The sequence below is a fragment of the Balaenoptera musculus genome, chromosome 13 (assembly GCF_009873245.2).
Source record: "Balaenoptera musculus isolate JJ_BM4_2016_0621 chromosome 13, mBalMus1.pri.v3, whole genome shotgun sequence".
Taxonomy (NCBI): domain Eukaryota; kingdom Metazoa; phylum Chordata; class Mammalia; order Artiodactyla; family Balaenopteridae; genus Balaenoptera; species Balaenoptera musculus.
Window position 1 is genome coordinate 88332143 of NC_045797.1, and position 26398 is coordinate 88358540.

Consider the following 26398-nt stretch of genomic DNA (forward strand, 5'->3'; position numbering starts at 1 on the left):
CGATTTTTCCTTTTGGCTCAGGCTCCAGTGTAGTTGACATGTGCTTTTGCATTATGAAAACATTTCTCACAGATCAAACCCACAATAAGGTTTAAAAAGTGTGTTTTTTAACAAAGAAAAGGAGAGGTAATCCGGTGTGTGTGACTGTGGTGTGCAAATGGCAAAGACTGTGACAATGGGAAGAGGTTCAAGTGTAGGTGCTGGAGGGCAGGTCTGGGGCTAGTAGGTGGGTGGGGGGATGGGTGAAGTGGACCCCAGCTGGCCCTTGAACACACCCCCGATGCCTGGGAAGCCATGCTTGTGCCATGAGCGCCCACCCCTTTGGCCAGAGTGGACTGGTCCCCAAGGGCTCCCAGCTGGAGCCTCCTGGGCCCTGGCTCTTCCCTGAAACCCTTGAAAATCCACTGGCTCCTCACTTACAGGGGGCGGGGGGCAGGGAGGGCGTCTGGCCTAAGGCCGTGCGTTTACAGGCACCTCTGCCCCAAAGCCTCTATACGATCTTGGGGCGGCGAGGAGGGGAACCCTAACATTTTTAAGTTTTTGACGGTGGAGTAATCACGTTTGCAAACACAGTTTCGTCACACAGCCCTCGCGAAGACGTGCAGAACAAGCGTTACTGCTCCCCCGGGGCTGGTAAAGAACCCGGGCTCCGGACATGAGGGTTTACTCAGTGCCCCGCAGCTGATCTGCAGAAGAGCTGAGACCACAATCCCACCCAAACCCGGTCCGTCCTCTTTCTACCCTGCCGCAGAGCTCTCGCTCTCCTTCTGCGCCCGACGGCCACGCAGGTCCACGTGCTGCATCTGATTCTTCACCGACTCCAACCTCCGCTGTGCACGTTTGGAAAGGCCTCCCCGACGTGGGTCCCCAGCGGACCAGCACCTGCTTGGTCCACTTCCCGTGTGGTGACTGGACCTCAGCCTCTTACCGACCCTGCTCATCCCAAGCCCAACCTCTTTGGCGAGGGAGAAAGCTATTTAAGCAACCAGCAGATTCAGGTCAGGGTTCAACACATGAACAGACGACAGGAAGAAACAAAACACACTGAAAGGCAGAGGAACTCGTGCGGGGGGCAGCGGACACAGAGTAGAGAGAACCGTGCAACTCAGTCCGACAGCCCCACCGTATCTCCACCCGCCACGCTGCCAGGACCGTCAGCAACGGACTAAGATGTCCATAAAGTCAGGCAATATCCACGCTCACCAGGCACGCGGGCAGGACCCTAACCTAAGCATCTGCCTGCATATCACACTGCTGGGGGGTCACCACCTGTCAACAGGACGAAGGGAGCCTTAGAGTAGAAAACCTAAGAGCGTAGGAGCCAAAATAGGCATAAGGTCCCACAGATACTGTTCCCCCGGTGGCGTCTCAAGTCTCCCAAACGCACCCAGAGCTCCTGCAGGGCACCTCGGGGTGGGGTGAAGGCCTACCACCTGCAAGGCTGAAGCCACCTGCCTGCCCCACAGCGAGATGAAAACTGACACCTCGTTCTCAACACAGTGACCATAAGAGCACGACAGAGAAGCCCGACAGGGAGGGCTCCCGCAAGCCCTCAAAGAGCCCTGACATTAGTGTGGGTCAAACGCACCCCCGGGGGCTAAGCAGCCAAGGGGGTGAAATCCCACAGGCCGGCCTGTCTCAGCAAGACCTGGAGATGGGGAGCAGTGCTCGGTGCCCGCCTTAAAAACCGTACCGACCGTCGAGTGAAGGAACACTCGGGCTCGTGTGTACACGCCCCCACGTGCCCGACACCCCAGCGCTGGAGAAGTGGGGACGGCAGGGTCCCGCGCAGCTCAAGGCCTGGCCCCTGGCAGAGCGCATCTGCTGGCCACCGGCCTATCCTCCCATGCCCCACGCCTGCCTTCTCGGCGGACCCAGAGGCAACAAGCCCAGCCACAGTCCTAATCCCGGGGCCTCCATCTGGGACCAAAACCGAGGAGCTGGGTCAGTGTGCACCTCAGAACTTCAGCCCTGCAGGTCAGCCTTTCTTCCCGCCCCTCCGCTGAGCCTGGTCCAGCCCTGACAGCCGGCATCAGACACGCAGGAGCTCATCTGGAGCTGTGGCCCCGAGAGCCCCGGACTCACAAACAGGTGTCTGTATCTGGCCAGCACATCAGGAAAGTGAGGAAGGGATTTGGACTCTACAGACCTACAGATATGTGGAGTTGGGAACACTGAGGTTTTTCATACAGATACACCCTGAAAAGCAAGGTGGGTGAGACACTGAAAACCAAGGAGGTGTCAAGTGTAATTCTGCCCTGGGAATGTAACCAGACCACCTCATCTCGTGACTTCAAGGACCGGGAGCCATGAGAAGGGCTCTCTGCACATACAGAGTCTGCTCTGCCCTTGTAAGCATCAGTGCAGGACACAGGACGCAACTCAGAGCGCAAATGCTGGGCTCTTCTACCTCAGGGAAAAACCCCCGGGCGCCCCCAGGCCTGAGCCTACAGGACAGCACTGTGCCTTCACTACTGGCGCTCGCCTGCCCTATCCTAGCTGCAAGCCGGCGAGTGCGGGGACGACCATCGCATTATCTCAGGGGGCGGGACAAGAGTCCCCACCGTCTCCTCTTCCTCCCGGCCATTCCTTCGCATCCACAGGTGCACACACCGGGGTGTGCCCTGTTACGCGGGTCCAGGACCTACTATAAAAATCACTGCTTTGTTCACCAGGAGAGACTGCCAGCTTGCACACACTCTGTTTTAGATAAGGAAAAGCCAGTCGAATTAAGAAAACGAAACTGTGCCAGATGGAGCGTGGGCTACCATGACCGTGGCCTGGGGCCAGCTCTATCCTGTACGTTTAGACTCTTGACCTCTGAGACCCCAGGAACCCCGGAGAAAGACTCAAAACGGGATCTCACTTTCCTTGTGACTCTGTCCAACAGCAGTGGTTCCTCCATGCCAAAGATTTTGAAAACTCAAAACTGCCTCATAGGGACTTCCCTGGCAGTCCAGTGGTTAAGACTCCGCACTTCCAATGCAGGTGGCATGGATTCGATCCCTGGTCGGGGAACTAAGATCCCACACGCCGCACGGCACAGCCAAGAAAATATTAAAAAAAAGAAAACTGCATCATATATAAAATGATAATATCAAGTTTCACTACAGAAAAATAGCAGATACCTAAACTGACCATATTTGGGAGAGGAGCTGGGGGGAAAGGCAAATTTTACCAAGCAGGAAGGGAGGGAATGAAATGTGCTCACTGTTGGGCTTCGCTGGGGACCTTTGGGGACTTCCAATAAGGGAAATACTTGAAGGCCTCCAGTCCTGCCCAATGTAAAAATGGTTGTCTTGCAAATCCTTTGAGTTGTCCAGAAGATGCCCATTCTTTGTAAATAATCTGTGAGTAAAGACAGAAAAAATGAGCTGGAGACTCAAGAGCCCTGACATCGGGCTGGGGGCACCCGGTACATAACGCGACTGGTGTGTGGACCACAGGACAGTTGATGCTCCGAGAGCAAACGTAACCCAAACGGGCTAACGGAGCCCTGCGGGAGCGGCTCTGCCAGGGTTAGGCTCGCTTTCCATTTTTAGATTTTTTAATTAAAGTATATCTTTAATTATGTACAAGTATTCAGAGGGCCCTGAGAACATCTTAAGCTGTTGGTTGCTGTTCAATTAATTTTAACTAATAAGTTAAAATCAATACAAATTGGCTTATATTGTTATAACAATACTTGGAAAACAACCCGGCATTTATTAGCAAATAATATGCCTTTTTATAAGCACAAAAAGACTAATGTTTGTCTACGTTTTATTCTGCACTCTTTTTTGGCATGTATTAATTCATAATTCATGTATTTAAGAAAATATTCAATTCATTCAATGCTGAGCATCTGTTAGGCACCATACAATGAGGTAGGCATGGCCTTGCGTAAAAAATATGAATAAGAAAGCCACTGCTTCCCCAAAGTCAAGAAGTGTACAAAAGCCTTTATAAAGGCAAGTATGACCAGAGAAGGGCAAAGTGTCGGCGTTCTAAGAGGAGAAAGATTAAAGGCAACTGTAGGCGTCACTAAGGTGAAATGCACAAGGGTAGGTAGGAGTTCCTCATGTGAACATGGGATGAAGCCTTTGGGGCAGCAGAAGGGGCCCCTGCAAAAAGCCAGAACACAGGGGATTGACTGTCACCGAAGGGTGAAATGCAGACATGGAACTTGAACGTTGAATCCCAGAGCCTGGAATTCTAGGGGGAGGAGCTTATCATCGATTTAGTCGGAGTGAGTGGGGATTTGCGTGGAAGTGTGGGTAAGCACTGTGTTTTAGCAACAGGCAGCTGGCCATCGTGGGTGGGATGTGACGGAGGAAAAGCACCTCACCTGGGGGAGGAGATGCAGAGCTATCGCAGGGTGTACGACGTGCTCACGAATGACAGCGGTGAGCACGGGAAGGGAGAGGAGAGAAGGATGCAGGGCACCTGGAGCAGGTGGGACCCACAGGACTCAAACCTCCCTCCCCTGAGCACCCCCCAACCTCAGCGAGCAGGGAACCACCAGATGCCTGGCTCACACACGGCGCTGGGCCCCCGCCCCGGAGTTTCTGATTCAGTGAGTCTAAAATGAGGCCTGAGCATCCGTTTCTAACAAGGGCAGCTCCTGGACCTGCTGCCTCGGGTCACCCTGTAGGACCAAGATGAAGAACCTCCAGACAGGGGACAACTGTGAGACACCCCAGGGAGTGGAACACAGGGCTTCCAGGTGAGAAGCAGGGCTTGGAACTTCCTTCCTCTCCTGTTGTCACCTTGGGACAATCGGTGCCCATCCCTGGAGGGCTCCCAGCTGGCACGAGCGTCCCCAGGAGCAAGTCAGGGAGCTGCAGACGCCCTCGGCAGCGAGGGGCCCAGGGAGGCGGCAGGACGGACTGGCTGCGGCCTCGAGGACAGCCCCCCCCGGAGCTCGGGTGCTGGGGGCTGGACCGCAAGGCGCCGGGGGTGGGGCCTTGGGAGACTCCACCGGAAGCAGAAGTGCTGGGACACGTGGACCAGGAACTTAACATAAACGTGGAAAACGTTACAAAAGAAATAAGGGAAATAAGAGATAAAGAAAGAAGCACAAATTACTGTTTGGAAGGTAAAATAGAGGACCTCTCCCAGGAAGCAGCAGGGAATGATAATAGAACATATAGAAGTTAAGAAATAAAAATGGGGCTTCCCTGGTGGCGCAGTGGTTGGGAATCTGCCTGCCAATGCAGGGGACGTGGGTTCGAGCCCTGGTCTGGGAAGATCCCACGTGCCGTGGAGCAACTGGGCCCGTGAGCCACAATTACTGAGCCTGCGCGTCTGGAGCCTGTGCTCTGCAACAAGAGAGGCCGCGATAATGAGAGGCCCGTGCACCGCGATGAAGAGTGGCCCCCACTTGCCGCAAATAGAGAAAGCCCTCGCACAGAAACGAAGACCCAACACAGCCATAAATAAATAAATAAATAAATAAATAAATAAATAAATAAATAAATAAATAAACCCCTCCCCCAAAAAAACCCTTTTAAAAAAAAAAAAAAAAAAAAAAAAGAAATAAAAATGAGCAGAAGTGCCGTCAACCAGATAATAAGAATCCCCAAAATAAGTTCAATTAGGAGTAGAAAGGAAGAAATACGGGTAGAAATAATGAAGATTCGTGTCACAGAATGAAAGAAAGAGGGAAGACCTGCAACTGGAAGAGTCCACAGATGGTGAAAAAGCAGAGAGAAGAGTTTAGGTTCACCAGCACTGCCCAACCTGTGCCCGACAAATGCGGATTGAATCAAACCTTGAGGGTGGAAACGGTTGTATGTCAGAGTCTCAGAACTTGGCAGGGACCGCTCACCACCCTTCTCTTCCAGCAGGTAGAGAGCTCTGCCAGGCGGACAGAGCCCAGGGCTGCGGGACGTGGGAAATTCACCTTCTTTCCTCCTCAATTCCTCCCCGTGCTAACGCCTCTCCTTTCCGGAACCGCGTCTGGCCAGCCTCACGGCCAGGCATCACCCATAACACTGCATTTCCCAACCAGGGCTGGACCAGCGTGAGGCGAGAGAAGCACCCGGGGCGCAGATCTGGGGGGTGCCCGCTTTCAGGGGTGCACCAGCATCTCCTCCCAAGCCCAGCACACCCCGACCTCTACTCATCCGCCGCTCTCAAGGTGAACCTCTTCTTCTGGGCTATTCCTACCTCTACTCATCCCCGCTCTCAAGGCGAACCTCTTCTTCTGGGCTATTCCTAGACTGGGCTCCACGCCTGGGTGTGCTCCTCTCCTACACACTCTGCCCTCCACTGTGATTCTGTTTGATTCTGCCTTCCCTGCGGGGCCACAAGCTCAACGGGGGTGAGCGGACCAGGCTGGGCCTCCCATGTGCGTCGTGGTGCCCACCGTGCAATCAGCACACAACACACGTCTGTGAAAAACAAATTTTTTTAACACCAAGATCAGCAATAATCTCTCACACAGAGACCCACACAGAATCTTAATGGTTTCTCTGGAATATATATATATCCCAGAAAGTTCAAAACTATCCAATAAATCAACTAATTTTAATACCACTGAGAACTTGGCTAAGTCTCTAACAGACACAAGAAAAAGGTATAGTAGAAACCTCCACTGAAGCATATTAACATTATCTAAGGAATGATAAATACAGATAAATACAAATGACTTTTCAAACGTATGTTGACTATTAGCTGTCGGTTCCGTTCAAAGATAACATGTACGTTGATAATAAAAAAAAAACCTGTAATGTGCATATTACATCACCCTTTCAAGCTTACTATTGAAAATTTGTACTTTCTAAGCATTTATTTCCAAGCTCTGTACTTTTTCTAAACTCAACCACAGAGAACTAATTTAAGTCCAGGGAAAAAAAGAAATAAGCTTACTGATCTAGTGTCCTATTTTCCCTCTAAATATCCTATTTCCTTGCTTGCTTCTCCCTTACGAAGATTTTATCTCTTCCTTTCAGCACTATGTGATACTTGTGATTTTATACGTGATACTTACGATTAATTCCACTGTTGTTTCTGGCTTCTTCCAAAAATATGCACGAGTCTATCTGCTCCAGACAATTGCCCCTATTTCTTTAAGGATAAAACACTAATATTTATAACTGCATCCTGAAGTCACTTGGGCACTTACAGTCCTTTCTACTACGTAAACAGCTGTCCTCCTGGAACACTGGTGTTCACTGTTATTCACCACCCTCACCAGGCTAGCGAGTATCCCATTGCTCCAAATGTCCCGACAGTTATGTCCTGCTCACTAGCAGACACATCCGCTTTCATTGCTGGTATCACAACTCTTGACTGTCAGTAGATCTTTTATGTTTTAATTCACCCCCGAGAAAGAGTTAATTGACACAGAAGTGAGAAGGGGCTGAATGCTTTTGCTCTTCCTCCCCAGCGCCAGCCACCTGGGACCACCATTGTCCGTAAGGGCGACGCTTCTAATGGTCCTTCGGCCTCACTCCACATCACCTGACTTCTCAGCTTTAAAGGTCTGTGTCCTCCTGCGCTTTCCCACCCACTCCCGTGGCGAGACCCGGGCCTTCTCGTCACCCCGTGTGTTGCCAAGGCCAGGTCTTCTTCACCTCCCGCTACAGCCTGCAGCCTTGCCGCCCTCCACTCCCTCCCTCCCGCCCTCCTCCAACCGCCAGGCCGGGGTCTGAGACCACCGGGCCCTCCCTAGAGTCACTCGCACACCGACCCCCTCCCCTGCTGGTCCTTCCCACCCTCGACCAGGGACGAGTGTATCCATCTTCCCCTCCCTCGTCCCAGGCTGCCGAGCGTCAGAGGAAACCACAGCCCTGCAGCGTGTCCCACTGCAAATTCGGGGTCCAGGCCAGTGGGGCCCCCAACACTGCTTGGCCAGCGCAGCACACCACCTCCTCCATCCAAGGGCTCCATCCCCCCGTGACGGGCCCCGTCACCACTCGGACGCCAGCTCCCCTGCGTGGCTCCCCGAATTCTCCCGCCCAAGAGGCCTCATGACGTCACCTGAGCATCTCACTGAATGTTAATCACTGGCCACCCGGCAGGGGCACGGGGGACCCGGGGGACTGGGGCGACCACATCTCAGCCTTGTTAGCTGTATTCACCACGCCGAGGGTGAGGCAGATGCTCGCTAAGCTTTGTTGAATGAATGAATGAATGAATGAATGAATGAATGAATTTGTTAAAAATAAGTATGGCCCAAAGACTGCAGAACTATTGTCTGCCTGAAGAATTAAAATCAGAGCTCATGAGGAATCATTTCAGACCCTGCTGGCCGGGCAGGAAATTCTCACTGAAAAGCACAGAACGAGCCCTCCTTCCGGGTCCCCGGAGCTGGGCCAGAGCCTTACTTTCGAACGCCTCTCAGCGGAAAGACCTTCTCTCCGATCGTGTCCAGCACGCAGTTCCACCCCGTCAGGCTGAACTTGGGTATAACAGTCTTTACAGGTAGAATAAATAATCTTCCATTTGTGAAAACACTGTAGGAACCAAAGGAAAAGCCTTCGTTAGGGACTCACACTTCGGGGGAAAACACTGGGAATTCGCAAAAGATACCCAATTCCAGAGCCCTGAGCAGCCCCTGGTGGCCCACACGCCACCCCACGGAGGACAGTCCCCGAGCCCCTAGTGCTCAGGGCCATGGAGGGGCCAGAAATGCTGGCGACATGGCCTCATGGTATAGAAGACAGCCTGATGAACAGGACTGAACTCTACTCTTTAAAAAGTACGCCTCCGTGACAACGGGTAACATGGAAGAAAACTGTGTCCATGTGGAAAACAAACGGGGAAATCTGGTGTTAAAAATGCAGCTACTGTCCCCTCCGTGGAGCCAAGAGGGTGTCCCGGAGGAAATAACGTGCAATCCTCTGGAAAGATAATAGAAACCGCTGGTTTCGCTCTCGCAGTTTAAGGCAGCTTCCCTGTGGTCCTGGTGGGTTTGTTTTCTTATTTCTATGGGCTGGGGCTGGGGACATGGCTGGGGTCCGCACAAAACCCAATGCAAAGCTGCTAGTTCTCTGGTGTTAGAGTCAAAGCCACTTAGCAACAGTTTCAAACTCTTCTTAAAATATTGTAAAATATGAGGCTATTTCTTTAAGTCTAAAAGTCATGGATAGCATTTAACAATACAGGAGTGCAACTTTAAGGTGCTGGCTTTCAATCTGTTACTTTGTTATTTATGATTACCGTTGTTTTATTGCTGTTGTTTTTCCTTAAATGTAAATAATTTTAAAATTGGAGAAATACATCTCTTGTTTCAGAGTAAATATAAATTTTAAGTTAACACGTTTGTGCACAACAAAAAGAATCAGGTTTCTCAGCTAAGGCGCTGTGGAAGGAGGCTTGCCATCACCCCGGAGGCCACCTTTCTCCATACTTAAAGCCTCTGCCCCAAAACAAACCTCTAAAGGGGCATTCTGTGCAAGTTGTAGCATAGTTCGTCTGTGATGTTACCGCGACCCTGAAGATTTGCTGCAAGGTTTCCACCTACCCGTGTTCCTAAATGGTGCACGCCAAAAAAGTCTCTCCAAACACAGACGGCTAATAATACAAGAAATAAATGTGGAGACAAGGCCATGTTGTGTCTTTGTCTACATTTTTAAGATATTTAATACAGACTCTCACGCTGAGTGCGGGGAAATAAGCACACTGCTATGGACTGAATTGTGTCCCCCGCAGATTCTGGCAGCCCTCACAGGCTGATACACACACACATATACACTGTTGACGTGGGTAAAAGTGAGCACGATCTTCCTGAAGGGCGACTTGGGGACACAGACACGGAGACATGTGGGACCAGGAACCACTGACACAGTCTGTCCACTCCCTGAAATCCAACCCACGGAAACGTGGGCACGTATATGTGAACCTGTGAAAACGTCTCTCGCAGGGTCACAGGCAAACCTCAGAGACATCGCGGGTTTGGCCCCAGACCACAGCAACAAAGCGAGTCACACAAAGTTTTTGGTTTCTCAGTGCATAGAGAAGTTACGTTTACACCATACTGTAGTCTATAAAAACAATGTACGTATGTTAATTTAAAATACTTTATTGCTAAAAGAAAATGTTTACTATCATCTGACAACAGAGGCGGCCACAAACCTTCAATTTGTAAAAGAAAAAAAGCACTATCTGCAAAACACAAGAAAGCGGAGCGCAATAAAACGAAGTAGAAAGTATGCCTGTATTTACAAAAACCAAAATATAAAAACAACCTAAATGTCCAAGTGCAGAGGAATGGTTAAATAAATCATAGCACAGCCATACAGTAATAACTAATGCAGCCATTTAAAATTGTTTATGCAGAATTTGTATTTAGGGGGAAAATGATCAAATACAATTAATGCGGTAAAAAAACACAACAGCAAGTACAGAGAGAACTAAAAGTAAGCGGCCCTCAAAGTTAACAGTGGCTGAATCTGAGGGGAAGGATAACGAGTGATTTTTATTTTATTCTTAACACATTTCTAGATGTCCACTTTTTTATACTAAGCATGTAAATACGGAGGAAAGGATTTTTTAAATTGTTAACGATAAAGAAAGAAATGTTAACAATAAAGAAATTAGGAAATTTCAACTTTAGAGGGAGTGATGGACTTAACATATCCCCATAAGTTTTGCGGTTGAGCTGGAGAATGAACTAGACCCTTCTCGCTCTGCCAGAGTTTAGGTCTGTGCTGTTTGAGCATCAGACAGCCCGTCTTCCACCTGACGATCCAGGTAGATGGATGACCAACCCCAAGAAATACACCCAAAGGCTGTTTCCCTAGAAAGTCTGTGACAGAGAGGTAATGGACACGCACAGCCCCTGGACACACAGTGAAAGCCCATCATTGTTAATTATGTACAGACCGCTTTTGTAATACTAGGTGGCCATTTTTAAAAGCACAACGTATCTATATGTGTTAATAAGAAACCATATTAAATTCTGTGGTGAAAGAAAAAGGAAGATACACAGCAAAGCTTGCAGCATACATACGCCTCTAAATCCTTGAATATGCAAAGCCTGTCTTGCAAGGACACTCCAGAAACTTTTAACAGTTGCCTCTGGGGATATAAAGTGGGCAGAAGATTTACTTTTAATGTATACCTTTTAAAACGATATATTTACCATGGGTGTAAGTTACTCTGGCCATAAAAAATAGTTAATTTTTAAAAATTACTTTGATATAAGAGAGGTTAAAGGCATTAAACAACTTTGCCAATACACCTCCCAATGTGCTCACTAATTTTTAATAGGCAATATTTTAAATATTTTAAGTAAGACATACTTTAAATTTTTTAAATAGGAAATGTTTTGAATTTTTCAAAGTAGGAAACAGCACTTGGATCTAGGAATGGATTTTGCCAGGTGACGCGGTGACGGTGGTGGCAGTGGCAGTGGATGCCACTTACCGTAGCACACAGCTTAGTTAATGACAGACCAGGACACAGACCTGAGCCTCCACCTCCAGGCTGGCGGCTTCCCCTGAACATGGTCTCGACCAGCTGAATTCTGAGGACACGCAGACAGTCAGGGGGAACAGCTTCTCTCTCCACCATCCAGCTGCTACAGAACTCACACTCAGCAACCCCCCACCCCCTCTACCCCAGCTCCCGGCTTACCGGGAAGGGTCAAAACACCTTTCGCCTCGAACATCAAAAACTCTGAAAGCCATCATAACTATTTTCTGTTTGTTTTTAAGTTACAAGGTCTCCAAGCAAACATGATCAGGTCTTCCCTTGGGAGAAAAGGCCTTGCATTTGGACGGATATTTGGGTCCATCTAGTGGAGTTTCTAGCACACCATATAAAGAATAGAGCACGTGCCTTAAGAATAACTGGTTTATAACAGAAAAAAAAAGTCTATCAAAATAAGGGAGAACCATTGACAGCGGGGGTCAGGCTCCCCCCAGAAAATGTATGTCTAGTGATACGTGTCTTTGCCAGAAAGGACCCATAAGCCAATAATGTTCCCTGAGATTTCTATCCATTCTCCAGAAAGAGATGTCCTTCATAAAGTGTAGAAATACTGTGCCTCTCATGATTTCAGAACAGCTCTCAGACGTATAAAAGGCACAGGGGAAGGGTCTCAGACGTGTGAGTGGCTCCCTTGCAGAGGCCTAAGGAAAAGCATTGTAAAGAAATGACGGTCGGGTTTTGGAAGGTAAGTGAAAGGAACAGCGTAGCTAATAAGCAGGTCATGCTTGCTCCGCCCTTGGGCTTCCCAGCCTGGGCTCCGCTGTGTCGGGCAGGGGGTTCCCAGCCTCCTGGGCCCCCAGCCCTTGGCTGGTCAGCAGGGGCGTGAAGGCTGACTCGTCGGAATGTGGGCTCTCTGCTACCCGAGGCTGGGACTGGCCTGCTGCTGCCGCCCCTCAGACATAGAGCCAGGACCCTGGAAACTCACTGAAATTCCTTCCGCTGGGAACAGAACCGGGTAAGAGGGAAGGTGCCGCCTGCAACTTCAAGTCAGGGATTTTCATCCCTAAAATACCAAAACGGCACACCATATGAAGGATTGGGAGGAAATGGCTGCCATTTGGAGAACTCCTGCCCCTTAACGAGCACTGGGCGGGGTTTCCTGGGACTTCGCAGGTGCACGTCACCATCCTGTTTACAAATGAGGACGCCAATTCAGAGAGAGGAAGCGTGTGCTGGTCACAAAGCCGACAAGGTGAAAAGCGGGATTTGAACCAATGTTTGACCTGAGTCAAGCGTGTTCTCTTTCTACAACCCCAAGCATAGCGCAGGCCGGCCCACAGAGGGGTCCCGATTAACCGGGACAGGGTCCCCTGGCACCCCTACACCCGCCCCACCAGCCGCTTCCCGGGGCAGCCAGCCCCCAGGCAACCTTGACCAGGGCGCGTTGAGCATCAGACAGCCCGTCTCCCCCGCCAAGGGGCTTCGGTGGGAACATAACTTCTACATTTCCTTTCACCATCCAGCAGCTGCAATGGCTAGGTTAGCAAAAATAAATAAAAAGCTAAGACTAAGCTGTGCACTTCCACCCCACGTGAAGTGGCAGCCGCGGCAGGGCAACGGCATTGCTTCTCCAAAATCAAGGTTCACGAGGGAAGAGCACCTGAAAGGCTGAATCATACAGAAGGCTCCTGGGAGGAAGGGTGGGCGTCAGAGAGATAAGGGGGAGGAAGAGGAGGGGGGAGAAGGGGGCGTAACGTCTTTAAGGAGCTCGACAAGCGGCGGTTTCTCACCCCACCACCCCGCGTACTCACGTGATTTGTCGGGATAAACGATGGAACGTTCGCCACCTGGAAGGCACGCTTATGTCACAATGTACCACCGGCTTGATCTGAAAAAAAGAAAAAAGAAGCCTCAGAATTGAGTTCAAGCTAACAAACGCTTGTTAAATACCAACAGTAGGCACAGCATTCGACCCAAAACCCGGGTAAAGGCGGGGCAGCCTCGCTAAGAGACCGCAGGGGGCACCCGGGAGGGGACCGGGAGCGCTGGGCTCCGTGCCGGGCGGTGGCCAGGAGCCCAGCCCGGGCGATGCGGGCGGCTGCGCTGAAGGGCTGTGCGGCCCAGGGGGCGGCGAGGTCCCCGCTGAAGGCGCCCGGCACGGGGCCGAGTGGCTCACGCCGAGGATGCCCCCACAGCCCGGGTGACCTCCGCTGGGGCCCCGAGACGGGACGGGGGCTTCTAACGCAGGCCGTGGGGTTCAAGCCGGGATGTCCTGGCAGGCGAGGACGCCTTCCCAGCGTGTTCTGACCCTTCTCTTCTCTCTCCTGTGAACCCAGCCTCAGGGGCTGAGCCAGCTCTGGGGCCCCATTCGACGTCGGCCTCACGCCCACCGGGCCCAGACACCCAGGCAGGAAAGAGTCCCCGAGGCCTGCCCCCCGCCAGCCCCGTGCCCCCTCCTCACATCAGGGCTGGCCTGGCCCCCTGCCCCTGGCCCGGAAGGGAGGGCCCCGCGGCAGAGGGCTTCCGCCCGGGCCTCCCACCGGCCTCCCTGCACCTCCCTGACCCGCCAGGCCGCCCGGTCACATACAGACAGGCCAGCCAACCTCTGATGCTGGCGCAGGTCCACTGAATTATCCCAAGTTGAGTCGAAGTCACCGACAGCGGCTCCTTCCCCGAGAATAACACCCAACCAGTACCCTCGGGGCTCACCACGAGCGCAGGAGCAAGCCGCGCAGCCCGCTAACAGAGAAGGCAGGCTTTCCCAGCGCTGGGTTTTAAGTGAGGAGCCGGGAGCGGTGCTACCTTGTCTTCTGAAGGGGACGAGGTGGGTAAGAGGGGAAAGACGGAGGCGCTGTGGAGAAGCTGCCCCAGCATCTCGCTGTAAGCATGGAACGCCTCAGTCACGGAGGGAGCAGAACAAGTCTGGGGGGCGGCCTGGGAGAGGAGAAACCACAGCCTCCGGGATCGGACAGACCAGGGTTCAAACTCCAGCCCAACCCCTTACTACCTGTGTGACTTTGGAGAAGCATTTCACCTTTGAGCTACAATTTATTAATTTGGGAATGGGGATGAGATACCTTGCAAGGTTTTTATGAGATAACATTTTATAAAAGGCACAATGCCATACCTATCACATACGATAAATACACAGTCTAGTAAATATGAGAGTCTCCCAACACACACAGACACGCAGAATCTGGGCCGGGCGGCGGGGGGAGGGAGAGAGAGACGATTTCGGCACCTCAGTTGGATTACAGCCCGAAGAGAATTGCTGATTTTACCCACAGCCAACTGCTCGTCCCCAGACGCCCCATCTCGGAACATGGCACTACCCTAGACCCAGTTGTTCAACTACCAAGCCTGGGAGACACCGGTGGGTGCTCTCTTCCCTGACACCCACAACTAAGCCATCAGCCCATCTCTCAGTTCTACCTCAAAACTGCATCCTAGGCCATCCCGTTCCTCCCACCCCACTGGCCAAGCCTCCCCATCCCTCCCCTAACTCATCTCCCCACCCCCACAGTCCTTTCTTCACAGCAAGTGGAGGAGCCTTTGTAAACACAAATCAGGACACGATCACTCTCTGACTTAAGGCCCCAGTGGTGGAAAGACCCACATTTCCAGTAGGTCCCCACTCCTCAGCTAGCCCACACGGCCATGTGCCTGGCACCGCTGCCTCTCTGCCCTCTTCCCTCCCCACACCACCTCCCATGCCTGCCTTCTTCCAGCTCTTTAAGCACCAAGCTTGTTCCCACAAGCACAAGGCCTTGACCCTGGAATGTTCTCCCAGATCTTTGCACGGCTTGCTCCCTCTTGCATTAAGAAGTCAACTTGGATGCCAGCTCCTCAGAGAGGACTTCCCTGATGATCACGCACCTTGATGTATGTTCACCACAGCACTTGATATTGCCTAATATTTTTGTGTTTATTTCCTTGCTTATTATTGATTCCTCCTTGTAGAGTGTAAGCCTCCTGAGAGCAGGGACCTTGTTTGTCATGTTCAACAAAGTATTCCCAGTGCCTGAACAATGAGCGGCCCATGGTAGGAGTTTGATAAGTATTTCATGAATATGAATGAAGAATGAATGAATGAATGACAAGTGAGAAACAGCTCTGATACTCTGGAAAGAATCCCAGAAAAAGTGAGTTCATTGAGGATTGTGGCAATGCACACCTACATCCACTGTTACCCTACTGTCATACTATATATAAAATTATAAATACTTGCGTACTAATAGTGACAAAATCAATGCCATGAATATCAACAACTACCGTGAATTTGCAGACCTAGTCTGAAAACAAAACAACAGAAATTATCCTCTGCAAAATTCTATTAAGGTACAGCTACCCTAAGAAGCAGTTTTCTGCTTGATTGCATAAAATTATGGAAACAATGAACTAATTGCTTTTTTACATGTTAATGATTCATTAACCCTGATATCACCTGCCTAATTAAATGACTCCAGCAATTAAATGCATGCTTTTGGACTTTTTCCCCTGTACTCCACATAATAACCTCCGAAGAAGTACCAAGCAAACGTGCTTTTCTGTTACTGTCTGATGGTGATGACAGTTTCAAGACTCGTGTCATTCACCTGCCCTGAGAGGCAGGACTTAACGGGCTTTAGAGCTCTTTAACAAGGGTCCAGGGTAACTGAACCAAATCTACCTCAGTGATGGAAGACGCTGAAGGCTACCAAAGGTGTGTTTCCCCAAGTAGCGCCTATGGTTTACCGAATGCCTACTATGTGTCAGGCACTGCACTCAGACCTTCATATGCATTCATACCTAATCCTCAAAATCACCAGGCAAAATATCCAGGTAACAAAGAATCAGAGACGTTGTATAATCTTCCCAAGAACACACAGCTATCAAGCGTCCTGGCCATGATAAGCCAACAAAAAATATTTTATTATAGTTTTTGGCAAAATGGAGATTTGAACCTACACCAGTATACCATTTAGGAGCCTATTTTGAGTCATCCGCGATTCCAGGACTGGCTCCGTCACTTTCTCACTGTGTGACCTTGGTCAAGTTGTCTCGCTTCCCTAAACCTGTTTCTCCGTGCATGCAACGCAGATCCAAGTGGTGTATATGTAGTAAGTCAGACAGAGAAAGACAAATATTACATGAGGTTACTTGTCTGTAGAATCTAAAAAAGAAATATACACATGAATCTATACACAGAACAGAAACAGACGCACAGACATAGAAAACAAACTACGGTTCCCAAAGGGGAAGGCAGGGGGAGGATAAATTAGGAGTTTGGGATTAACAGATACAAACTACCACACGTAGAATAGATCAGCAACAAGGATTTACTGTATAATACAGGGAACAATATGCAATATGTTGTAATACCTTATAATGGAAAACAATCTGAAGAAAATATGTATAACTGAATCACTTTTCTGTACACCTGAAACTAACACAATATCGTAAATCAACTATACTTCCATAAAAAATACAAATATAAAATAAAATTTGGCTAAAGGAAAAAGGTAAAAAAAAAAAAAGTAGTGCCTATGCTACAGGTTTGCTGGCAATATGAGTAACACAAAGTGAGAGGACTCGCTCTCCGGTGCTCAGCAAGGCGCCTGCAGTGAGTTCAGAGCCCAGCTGACAGCAGTGGTTGTGATTTGTGCTGTTACTCCTTCTGCCCCATCCTCCTCCTCCGACAGCCCTCCATGAACATCCTCACGGCCCTTTTCACGCAAAACGTCAAATAAAAAAGGCCCATTGGGCTTCCCTGGTGGCGCAGTGGTTGGGAATCCGCCTGCCAATGCAGGGCACACGGGTTCGAGCCCTGGTCTGGGAAGATCCCACATGCCGCGGAGCAACTGGGCCCGTGAGCCACAACTACTGAGCCTGCGCGTCTGGAGCCTGTGCTCCGCAACAAGAGAGGCCGCGACAGTGAGAGGCACGCGCACCGCGATGAAGAGTGGCCCCCGCTTGCCGCAACTAGAGAAAGCCCTCGCACAGAAACGAAGACCCAACACAGCCACAAATAAATAAATAAATTTTTTTTAAAAAAAAGGCCCATAGCTGATTTACGTGCCCCGCTCCGCGGAGAATGGATGTCAGCTCCCCGCTGACGGTGGATTTACAGGTTGGCACTGATGCTCTGGGTGAGTCCGAATTTGCTGGCCCCCCAGAGAAAGCAGCCCACAGCGAAGACAGCCACGCGGTCTATGGAGGCTGCTGGCCATCCCAGGAGTCCCCACTCGGAAGCAGGGTCACAAATAAGACCACCCCAAGGAGAGGAGAGTACCTGCCCCAATTCTGCCCGGCTGCGGACCCCCGGCAGGCACTCGGTCATCGTTGCATTCATTTATTTAAGCCCTATTTGCGAGGACACCCCTCCATGGGAGGAACTGTGCTAAGTGTTAGAGACGCAGAGGCGAGCAAGACCGGCATCACACCTGGCCTCGGAGGGCTGGGAGGCACGGGGACACAGACCACTGCACGGGCGATCCGTAAACAAGGAGACGAGCGCACGCAGCTCTGTGATGAGGGCTCTGCGGAGGCCGGCAGGGGGCGCACTCGATCCTCACAGCGACACAAAGCAGGCTTCCTGGTGGAAGCGGCCTCTAGGTGGAGACCTGATTTATAAGAAGGAGTCAGTCCGTTGAGGATGGGAAGACGTGTTAAATGAGGCAGGAGGAACAGCATATACACAATCCTGGTAGAGGACTTCGGATACATCCCCGCGGATACAAGGTCTTTGGGAAACGGGAAAGTCTAGACTAGACACTGGACACAGAGGGAGGAGTGGTGAGAGGCGGGGCTGAAGAAGAAAGCCAGGGCCAGATCAAGGAGGGCCTTCACATCCGCCGTTAGCAGTGTAGACCCCATCCCCTTGGAGAAAAGAGGCATGCCTTGAAGTGTCTGAACCAGGGAATTGATGAGATCCAACTGGAAAGGGATGGGCTGGGTGCAGGAAGACCAGGTGGAAGGCGCACGACTCTTTCTAGGAGCAGCTCTGGGTGCCCTCAGCAAGAATGGGGCTCAGTAACTGAATGGGCTTGAGAGGAGGCACAGGAGGGACAGGGCGGGAGGGGGGGCTGGGAGAAGTAAAAGCTAAGATGATTATCTAGGTTTCTGGTTTTAGGAGTTGAGTGTACAGCTCCATTCTCTGAAAAAAGGAACACAAAATAACAACTGGGTTTGCGGGAAGAGGCCAGTGAGTTCAAACGTGGACATGCTGAATCTGAGGTATCCTTGGGACATCCAAGTGACAGTGCCCTGTAGACAGAGATACGGATCCTGCGCTAGAGAGAGGCCTGGGTGCCTTGGGCACAAGGATGATGGTGCATGATGAGGCAGGTACGCTGCCCGAGTGAGAAGAGGGAAGGAACCAGGGTAGCACCTGGAGGGAAGTGGAGACTCCAAGGACAGACAATGACACTGACGCCACAAGAAAAATTTAGGAGAAACAACCGGAGGGAATAAGAAGAGAGCAGGGTTTCAGATGACAAGGAAAGAAATCACTTCGAGAACGAGACAGAGGACCAGTTCCCACCCACCAGCGCAGCTGTAAACAAAAAGGCCCAAATGTCTGTCAGATGTGGAATAGATAAATAAAATGTGGTCTATTCATACAATGGAATGCTCTTCAGCCATAGAAAGGAATAAAAAATCAATACACACTACAACATAGATAAACCTTGAAAACATTATGCTAAGTCTAAGAAGTCACATGCAAAAGACCATATATTGTATGATTCTATTTATATGAAATGTCCAGAATAGGCAAATCCAGAGGCAGCTATTATTACTCTTATTATCCTTTCTCATCCACTTAAGATCGTTCTAAGCAATTCTCCCTATTCTCTCCCCCATTATCAGCTTACCCACAAAAGATCCTGAATAGCCAAAGCTATCTTTAAAAAGAAGAACAAAGATGGAGGCATTTATAACCTATAAATATAATCTGTAAATATATCTTTATATAATCAAAATAGTATGGTGTTGGCATAAAAACAAACCAAGAGACCAATGGGACAGAATAGAAAGCCCAGAAATAAACCCATGTGTATACAGTCAGTTAATATTCCAAAAAGGATCCAAGAATATACAATGAGGAGAGAATAGTCTCTTCAATAAATGATGCTGGAAAAACTGGACAGCCGCATGCAAAAGAATGAAACTGGACCCCTGTCTTACACTAAACACAAAAATCAACTCAAAATGGATTAAAGACTTGCACATAAGACCTGAAACCATAAAATTCCTAGAAAATATAGGGAGTAAGTAAGCTTCTTGGCACTGATCTTGGCAATGATTTTTTGGATTTGACATCAAAAGCAGATGTAACAAAAGTAAAAATAAGCAAGTGGGACTACATCAAACTTAATACATGAAAAGCTTGCACTCAGCAAAGGAAACCAGCAACAAAATGAAAAGGCAACCTACTGAAAGAAAATATTTGCAAACCTTGTATCTGATAAGGAGTTAATATCCAAAATATACAAGGAACTCATACAACTCAATGGCAAAAAACAAAAACAAACAACCTAGTTTAAAAATGGGCAAAGGGGGGCTTCCCTGGTGGCGCAGTGGTTGGGAGTCTGCCTGCCAATGCAGAGGACACGGGTTCAAACCCTGGTCTGGGAAGATCCCACATGCCGCGGAGCAGCTGGGCCCGTGAGCCACAATTGCTGAGCCTGCGCGTCTGGAGCCTGTGCTCCGCAACAAGAGAGGCCGCGATAGTGAGAGGCCCGCGCACCGCGATGAAGAGTGGCCCCCGCTTGCCACAACTAGAGAAAGCCCTCGTACAGAAACGAAGACCCAACACAGCCATAAATAAATAAATAAATAAATAAAACTTAAAAAAAAAAAAAATGGGCAAAGGACCTGAAGAGACATTTTTCCAAAGAAGACATACAACTTGCCAAAAGGTACAAGAAAAGCTGCTCAGCATCACTCGTCATCAGGGAAATGCAAATCAAAACCACTGTGAGATATCACCTCACACCTGTCAGAATGGCTATCACCAAAAAGACAACAAATAACAAGTGTTGGTGAGGACGTGGAGAAAAGGAAGCCCTCCTGCACTGTTGGTGGGAATGTAGACTGGTGCAGCCACTGTGGAAAACAGTATGGAGGTTCCTCAAAAACTTAAAACTGGAACTACCATATGACCCAGCAATCCCACTTATGGGTATATATCACAAGGAAATGAAACCATTTTCTTGAAGAGATCTATGTACTCCAGTTAGTATTCATTGATGCATTATTCACAATGGTTAAGGTATGGAAACAACCTAAGTGTCTACCAGTGGATGGATGGATAAAGAAAATACGTTATATCCATACAGGGGAATATTATTCAGCCATAGAAAAGAAGAAAAGTCTGCCATTTGCAACACATGGGTGAAACTGGAGGACATTATACTAAGTAAAATAAACCAAAGAAAGACAAATACTGCATGGTGTCACTTTTATGTGGAATCTGGGGGGCAGGAGGCAGAGAGTGGAAACAGAGAGTAGAAAAATGACTGCCAGGGCTGGGGGTGGGGGAAATAGGAAGAGATCGGTACAAAGGTACAAACTTTCAGTTACTAGATGAATAAGGTCTGAGGAGCTAATGTATAACATGGTGACTCTAACTGATAACATCACATTGCGTAATTGAAATTTGCTAAGAGAGTAGAACTTAAGTGTTCTCACAAAAGAGAGAGAAAGAGAGAGAGATAAGTATGTGAGGTGATGTGTCAATTAACTTGATGGGTGGAGGGAATCCTTTCACAATGTATACATACATCAAATCGTCACACTGTGCACTTTAAATATCTTACACTTTTGTCAATTACACCTCAATAAAGCTAAAAAATATGGTATATATCACTTAATAGAATACTCTGAATCCACTAAAAATTATTATAGGAGCATATTTGTTGACATATTAAGATTTCATGATTCATTGTTAAGTAAAAGGGGATTTATAAAAAATAACACATAGAATATGCTCTCATTTGTGCTTAAATTAATATATTTGTAAAGTAAGAAGTATATACGTGTGACCATTGAACAACACAGGTTTGAACTGCGCGGGCCCATTTATATGCAAATTTTTTAATAAATATATTGGAGAATTTTTTGGACATTTGTGACATTTTGAAAAAACTCATAAACTTCATAGCCTAGAAATATCAAAACAATAAAAAGGTATGTCACGAATGCATAAAATATATGTAGATACTAGTCTATCCTTATATAGGCATAAGGTGTGTGATATTTAATATAAAATTAATAATGTGTTAGCTTTCTTTCTATTTTTATTGATACAACTTTGCTTTCAAAAAATTACATTACCGTACATAGGCCTTTCTCTCTCATAATTGGAGAAATTGCATATCAGCCGATCATCACAGGGAAGTGGGTTTTTTTAATGCAACAATATTTCCAATACTGTATTATGAATATGACTGTAATAATGTGTGCCATAAAATTTTTATTAACAATTTATTCATTAGTGTATAAGCCAGGCTACCATAAAGCAATCATATTGTTTCTTCTTCATTATCAATGCATGAATCGTTACACATGTAAATAAATATGAATTTCCTTTTCATATTACCTTTTCATTTTGACGTCTGGTGTTAGTAACATGTATAACATCTACAGTGTTTTGCATCATATAAGACAATATTGACTATACTGACAGACGATTCATGTAAACAGGTGACATAAGCATACAGTATCAATAAATACAGTACAGTACTCTAAATGTATTTTTTCTTCCTTATGACTTTCTTAACAGCATTTCCTTTTCTCTATCTTACTTTACTGCAAGAATACAGTATGTAATACAAATAACACACAAAGTATGTTATCAACTGTTTCTGTTATCTGTAAGGCTTCCAGTCAACAGTAGGCTATTAGTAGTTGAGTTTTAAAAGAGTGAAAAGTTATATATGGATTTTCAACTGTGCAGGGGGTCAGTGCTCCTAACCTCTGCATTGTTCAAGGGTCAACTGCATATACATGCATATATGTCCACATAGGTTAGAAGCATATAGAAAAACATGGTGGCTAATCTCTGGCTGATAGGATTATGTGTTTCCTTTTAAATTACATACATTTTCTCATTTCTCTACAACGAGCATGAATTATATAGTAATTTTTTTAACAGAAACAGAAGCTTCCAAAAATGTGTTCAGGACCGTCCAAAAGGAGAGCCAATGGCAAGGCCACCGAGAGAATACGATGGACTTGGGTATCGGCTCAGTCAGTGCAAAGTACCTCAGCCAAATCTTGAGTCAAAACACAGTTAAATTTCATTCCCCTTGCTTTTCAATCAGATAGGGAATCACATAAAACACGTTATAGACATTTATAGTAAAAGTTAATTTTAAAATTCTTTTTTTGTTAGAATCATCAGTAACTGCCGTTATTCGGAAAATTCACCTCAGGGACTCACTTCCTTCTCTTCCATGACAACTTGAGATAAATAAGGTCTAAATTCGTGGTTTAATTGTTTTACCATTAGTATGCTATTTACCAGGATGAATGCACTGAAAGGACAGAATCGGAAAACAGTCCTCATGGGCAAAAAAAATACTGAATTGGGGCTCATTTGTTCTTAGAACTGTAAGAAAAGGACAGGGGAGGTCTTCTAAATTCTGCCCAAATTTATACAATTTGACATTACACACCAAACTCTAAGATGTAGCAACAGAACTCCTTGAATTAAACTGAGACCAAGGACATTTTTCTCATTAAATCAGTGTGATACGGTCATGGAAACTCAAGATCCCAAGAGCACTGTTTTCGAGTCTAATTTTCCTTGCCCCTCTGTTTAATGAAACGTAATTCCAAATTCATTATATTGAAGCATTTTATAAGTCATTTCTATGGTTATATGAAGTATATTATTATGGCATTCTAATTAATTTTAAGTAAATTTCTTTACTGAATCAAGGTCTCTTGAGCAGTGTCTTCAATTTTCCCACTAATATATTTTGATCAAAATGGAAATTCTGTGAAAGAATACTCTACAGAAAGCTAGGTACTTCTACTCTGTGTTACTATCACAAAATAAGGTGGAATAACTTAGTAAAACACTTAAACATTGAACATTTGGACTTGGCCAAAGCTTACAGTATAGTATATTTAGTGTTTCTAAAAGTTTGCACTGGTATTCAAATCGGTAGCATTCATGGATCTCAAATTCTGATAGGGTGAGCTACCCAGACTTAAAGGCATTATGAGTATTAATTTACAATTAATACTCAGTATTAATAGTATTAATAATTTCAACTATTTACTGAGCTCTTGCAATATGCCCAGCACCATCTCATTCAATCCCAGCAACATTCCAAGAGGTATTATTTCAGATCAATACCTATAGATCTAATCACAGTATGACAAGTCATGAATCATTCAACCATTCCTCTACTGATGGACATTCACGTGGTTCCCAGGTTTTTGTAATTACTAAAAAAAAGAACATGCTGCTATAAACATCCTTAAGGCCCAGTGTATGAACTCACCGAGCCGGCTGGAGCAGGTGCAGCAGGGGCTGCCCGTGGCCTCGACACCCACAAGGCCTGGGGAGATTTTAGTCCTTGCAAAGCTGTTCTCCACTGTCCTAGAATGAGGTGGCGCTGCGGAGGGCCAGGTCCCCCTCCTGCAGCGCATCCTACGGGGCATCGGTTCCCACAGCCCTCTGCACAAATCCTGGAGAACCAGTGCCCCGTGGCGCTGACCCTCTGCTTCCGGTCCCCCAGCAGAGCCCGCGCTGTGCCGACGCGGCACGGCACCGGCCGGTCTGTCCCACGCCACTGCACAAAGTGCGGCTCTTTCTGTAAGGTGAGTGCTCATGTATCCACCAGAAATAATTCACGGAATTTAATTCTGTGAGTTAAACAGAAGAAACCCATTTAATATGCACAGGTTATACAGTGCAGTAATGAGGCTTTCCCCAAGGAAGGGGGTGGGGGGATCCCGGATTCATCTCTAGTTTTACACCAAGTTCTGTTACTAACTAGCTGCCTAACTCTGTACACGTCACTTAACCTGTCTTGAACTCTTGATTCATCTTTTAAGTGGCAGATATTAAGACCTGCTCCCCCGGACTTCCCTGGGGGTGCAGTGGTTAAGAATACACCTGCCAATGCAGGGGACACGGGTTCAAGCCCTGGTCCGGGAGGATCCCACATGCCACAGAGCAGCTAAGCCCGTGAGCCACAACTACTGAGCCTGCGCTCTAGAGCCTGCGAGCCACAACTACTGAGCCCGTGAACCACAACTACTGAAGCCCGCGCACCACAACTACTGAAGCCCGCGCGCCTAGAGCCCGTGCTCTGCAACAAGAGAAGCCACCGCAATGAGAAGCCCGTGCACCGCAACGAAGAGTAGCCCCCGCTCGCCACAACTAGAGAAAAGCCCGCGTGCAGCAACGAAGACCCAATGCAGCCAAAAATAAATAAATAAATTTATTTTAAAAAAGACAAGTCTTATAGCTCATTAAGTATTATATTATCTCCCAAATCATGGGTACATCCCCACAGACCACAAAGCAGCTAAAACGTGGTTTAGTAAGTGGTAGTGAGTAGTGAGAGGTGACAAAGAGAGTTTAAGTTAGTAGTTACGTGAGCAGTATGGAGGACAAAAGAGAGGCACCCACTAAAGTGACTGACGAACTTCAGCCCCGTGACTGGCAGCTCTACATCCTCATATGGGACAGCAGGACACAGATCTAAACTGCAGGCTGCTCTCATGGGCTCCTCACGGGACCAGCAGATCTCTTGGACCACAGCTTGTGTCCCGGTCAAAGCTCCTGGTGGTGGCCCCATTTCATTCAATGATGGCTACATCACAGATGAATGTCCACGAAGATACTACATCGCAAGCAGCAGTCATCACAAGCCACTTTTAGGGAGTCACTTCTGCCACCAGAGGAGAGGGGGCTGGGGTAGTGACCATCAAGCACCTTGCAGGCCTCCACACTGTGCAGCACCCCACAGCACCCAAGGGCAGTGATGGCGTTCCCAGGCACCACTGGAAGCAATACATGTTCTTAGAAACTTTCTGGAAGTAAATATTAAAGAGGTAACAATTGTGCGTGTAACTCCACTTCTTTATAAACAATCACGATGGCTCTATCAGGGTCCATCCCAATGCCTAGTTACAATAATGAAAAAGAAGAAGGATGTAAGGTCTGTTGACAGGGAATGGGTTAAATAATTATGATAGAGTCACATGATGGAATATTTTGCAGCCACTAAAAATCATGTGGCAGAGATCCTTTACTATGTTAAACTGTCATGATACATAGTTAATAAAAAGCAGATACGAAAATAGTATGTAAATCACTTTGCTGTATACCTGAAACTATCACAACATTGTTAAGCAACTGTACTCCAATATAAAATAAAAGTTTAAAAAAAAAGAAAAAGAAAATAGTACGTGTTGATGGATTCCATTTCTGTAAATATATACATATCAATGCATGTATTGTATATATGTGTGTATCTGTGAAGATGATAGATAGATAGATAGATATTTGCGACTTGTGCAGAGAAAAACAACTGGAAATGGACATGACAAAATGCAGAGTGCTAATCTTTGGGAGGTAGAATTGTGAATGAACTTCACTCTCCTCACTGAGCTTTTCTGCACAGCATTTTTGACATTTTTCTCAGCAAGAACGACTGTAAAATCAGATTTTTTTAATGAAAAGAGTGTAAATTTCAAAAGAACAATTACAAAACTCTTTGGGCAACTATAGTCTCATTAGTATGAGTGCAGGGCAATCTAGTACCGACCCTGGGAGGATGAGGTCCCTGAGGGCATTTCAATGCTGGTCCCCTCGTACCCTCTCCCATCACCGCATCCTCAACTAGAAACAGGGAGTTTTGATAAGATAATCTAGAAGTTCCCTTCCTGTCCTAAAATGCTAAATGTTACCTTATAATCATGTCTAATGTTTTTAAATCATTGACATGTACAAAGGATAAACATAGACTCAAACTTGAACAGAGTCTCTCGAGGGGTACTCTTCAGAATTGTTGTTCAATCCCACTCCCGC

At 47.5% G+C, this 26398-nt stretch overlaps 1 protein-coding gene across 1 annotated transcript in view; it reads right to left on the minus strand.

The window, feature by feature from the left end:
- DCDC2C (doublecortin domain containing 2C) overlaps positions 1 to 26398 on the minus strand; it is a 155579-nt gene that overhangs the window by 117640 nt on the left and 11541 nt on the right. Inside the window, 4 exon segments of the mRNA XM_036872599.1 lie at positions 3212 to 3281; positions 3284 to 3348; positions 8313 to 8441; positions 13173 to 13249. Of these exon segments, the coding sequence (XP_036728494.1) occupies positions 3212 to 3281; positions 3284 to 3348; positions 8313 to 8441; positions 13173 to 13249 (341 nt within the window).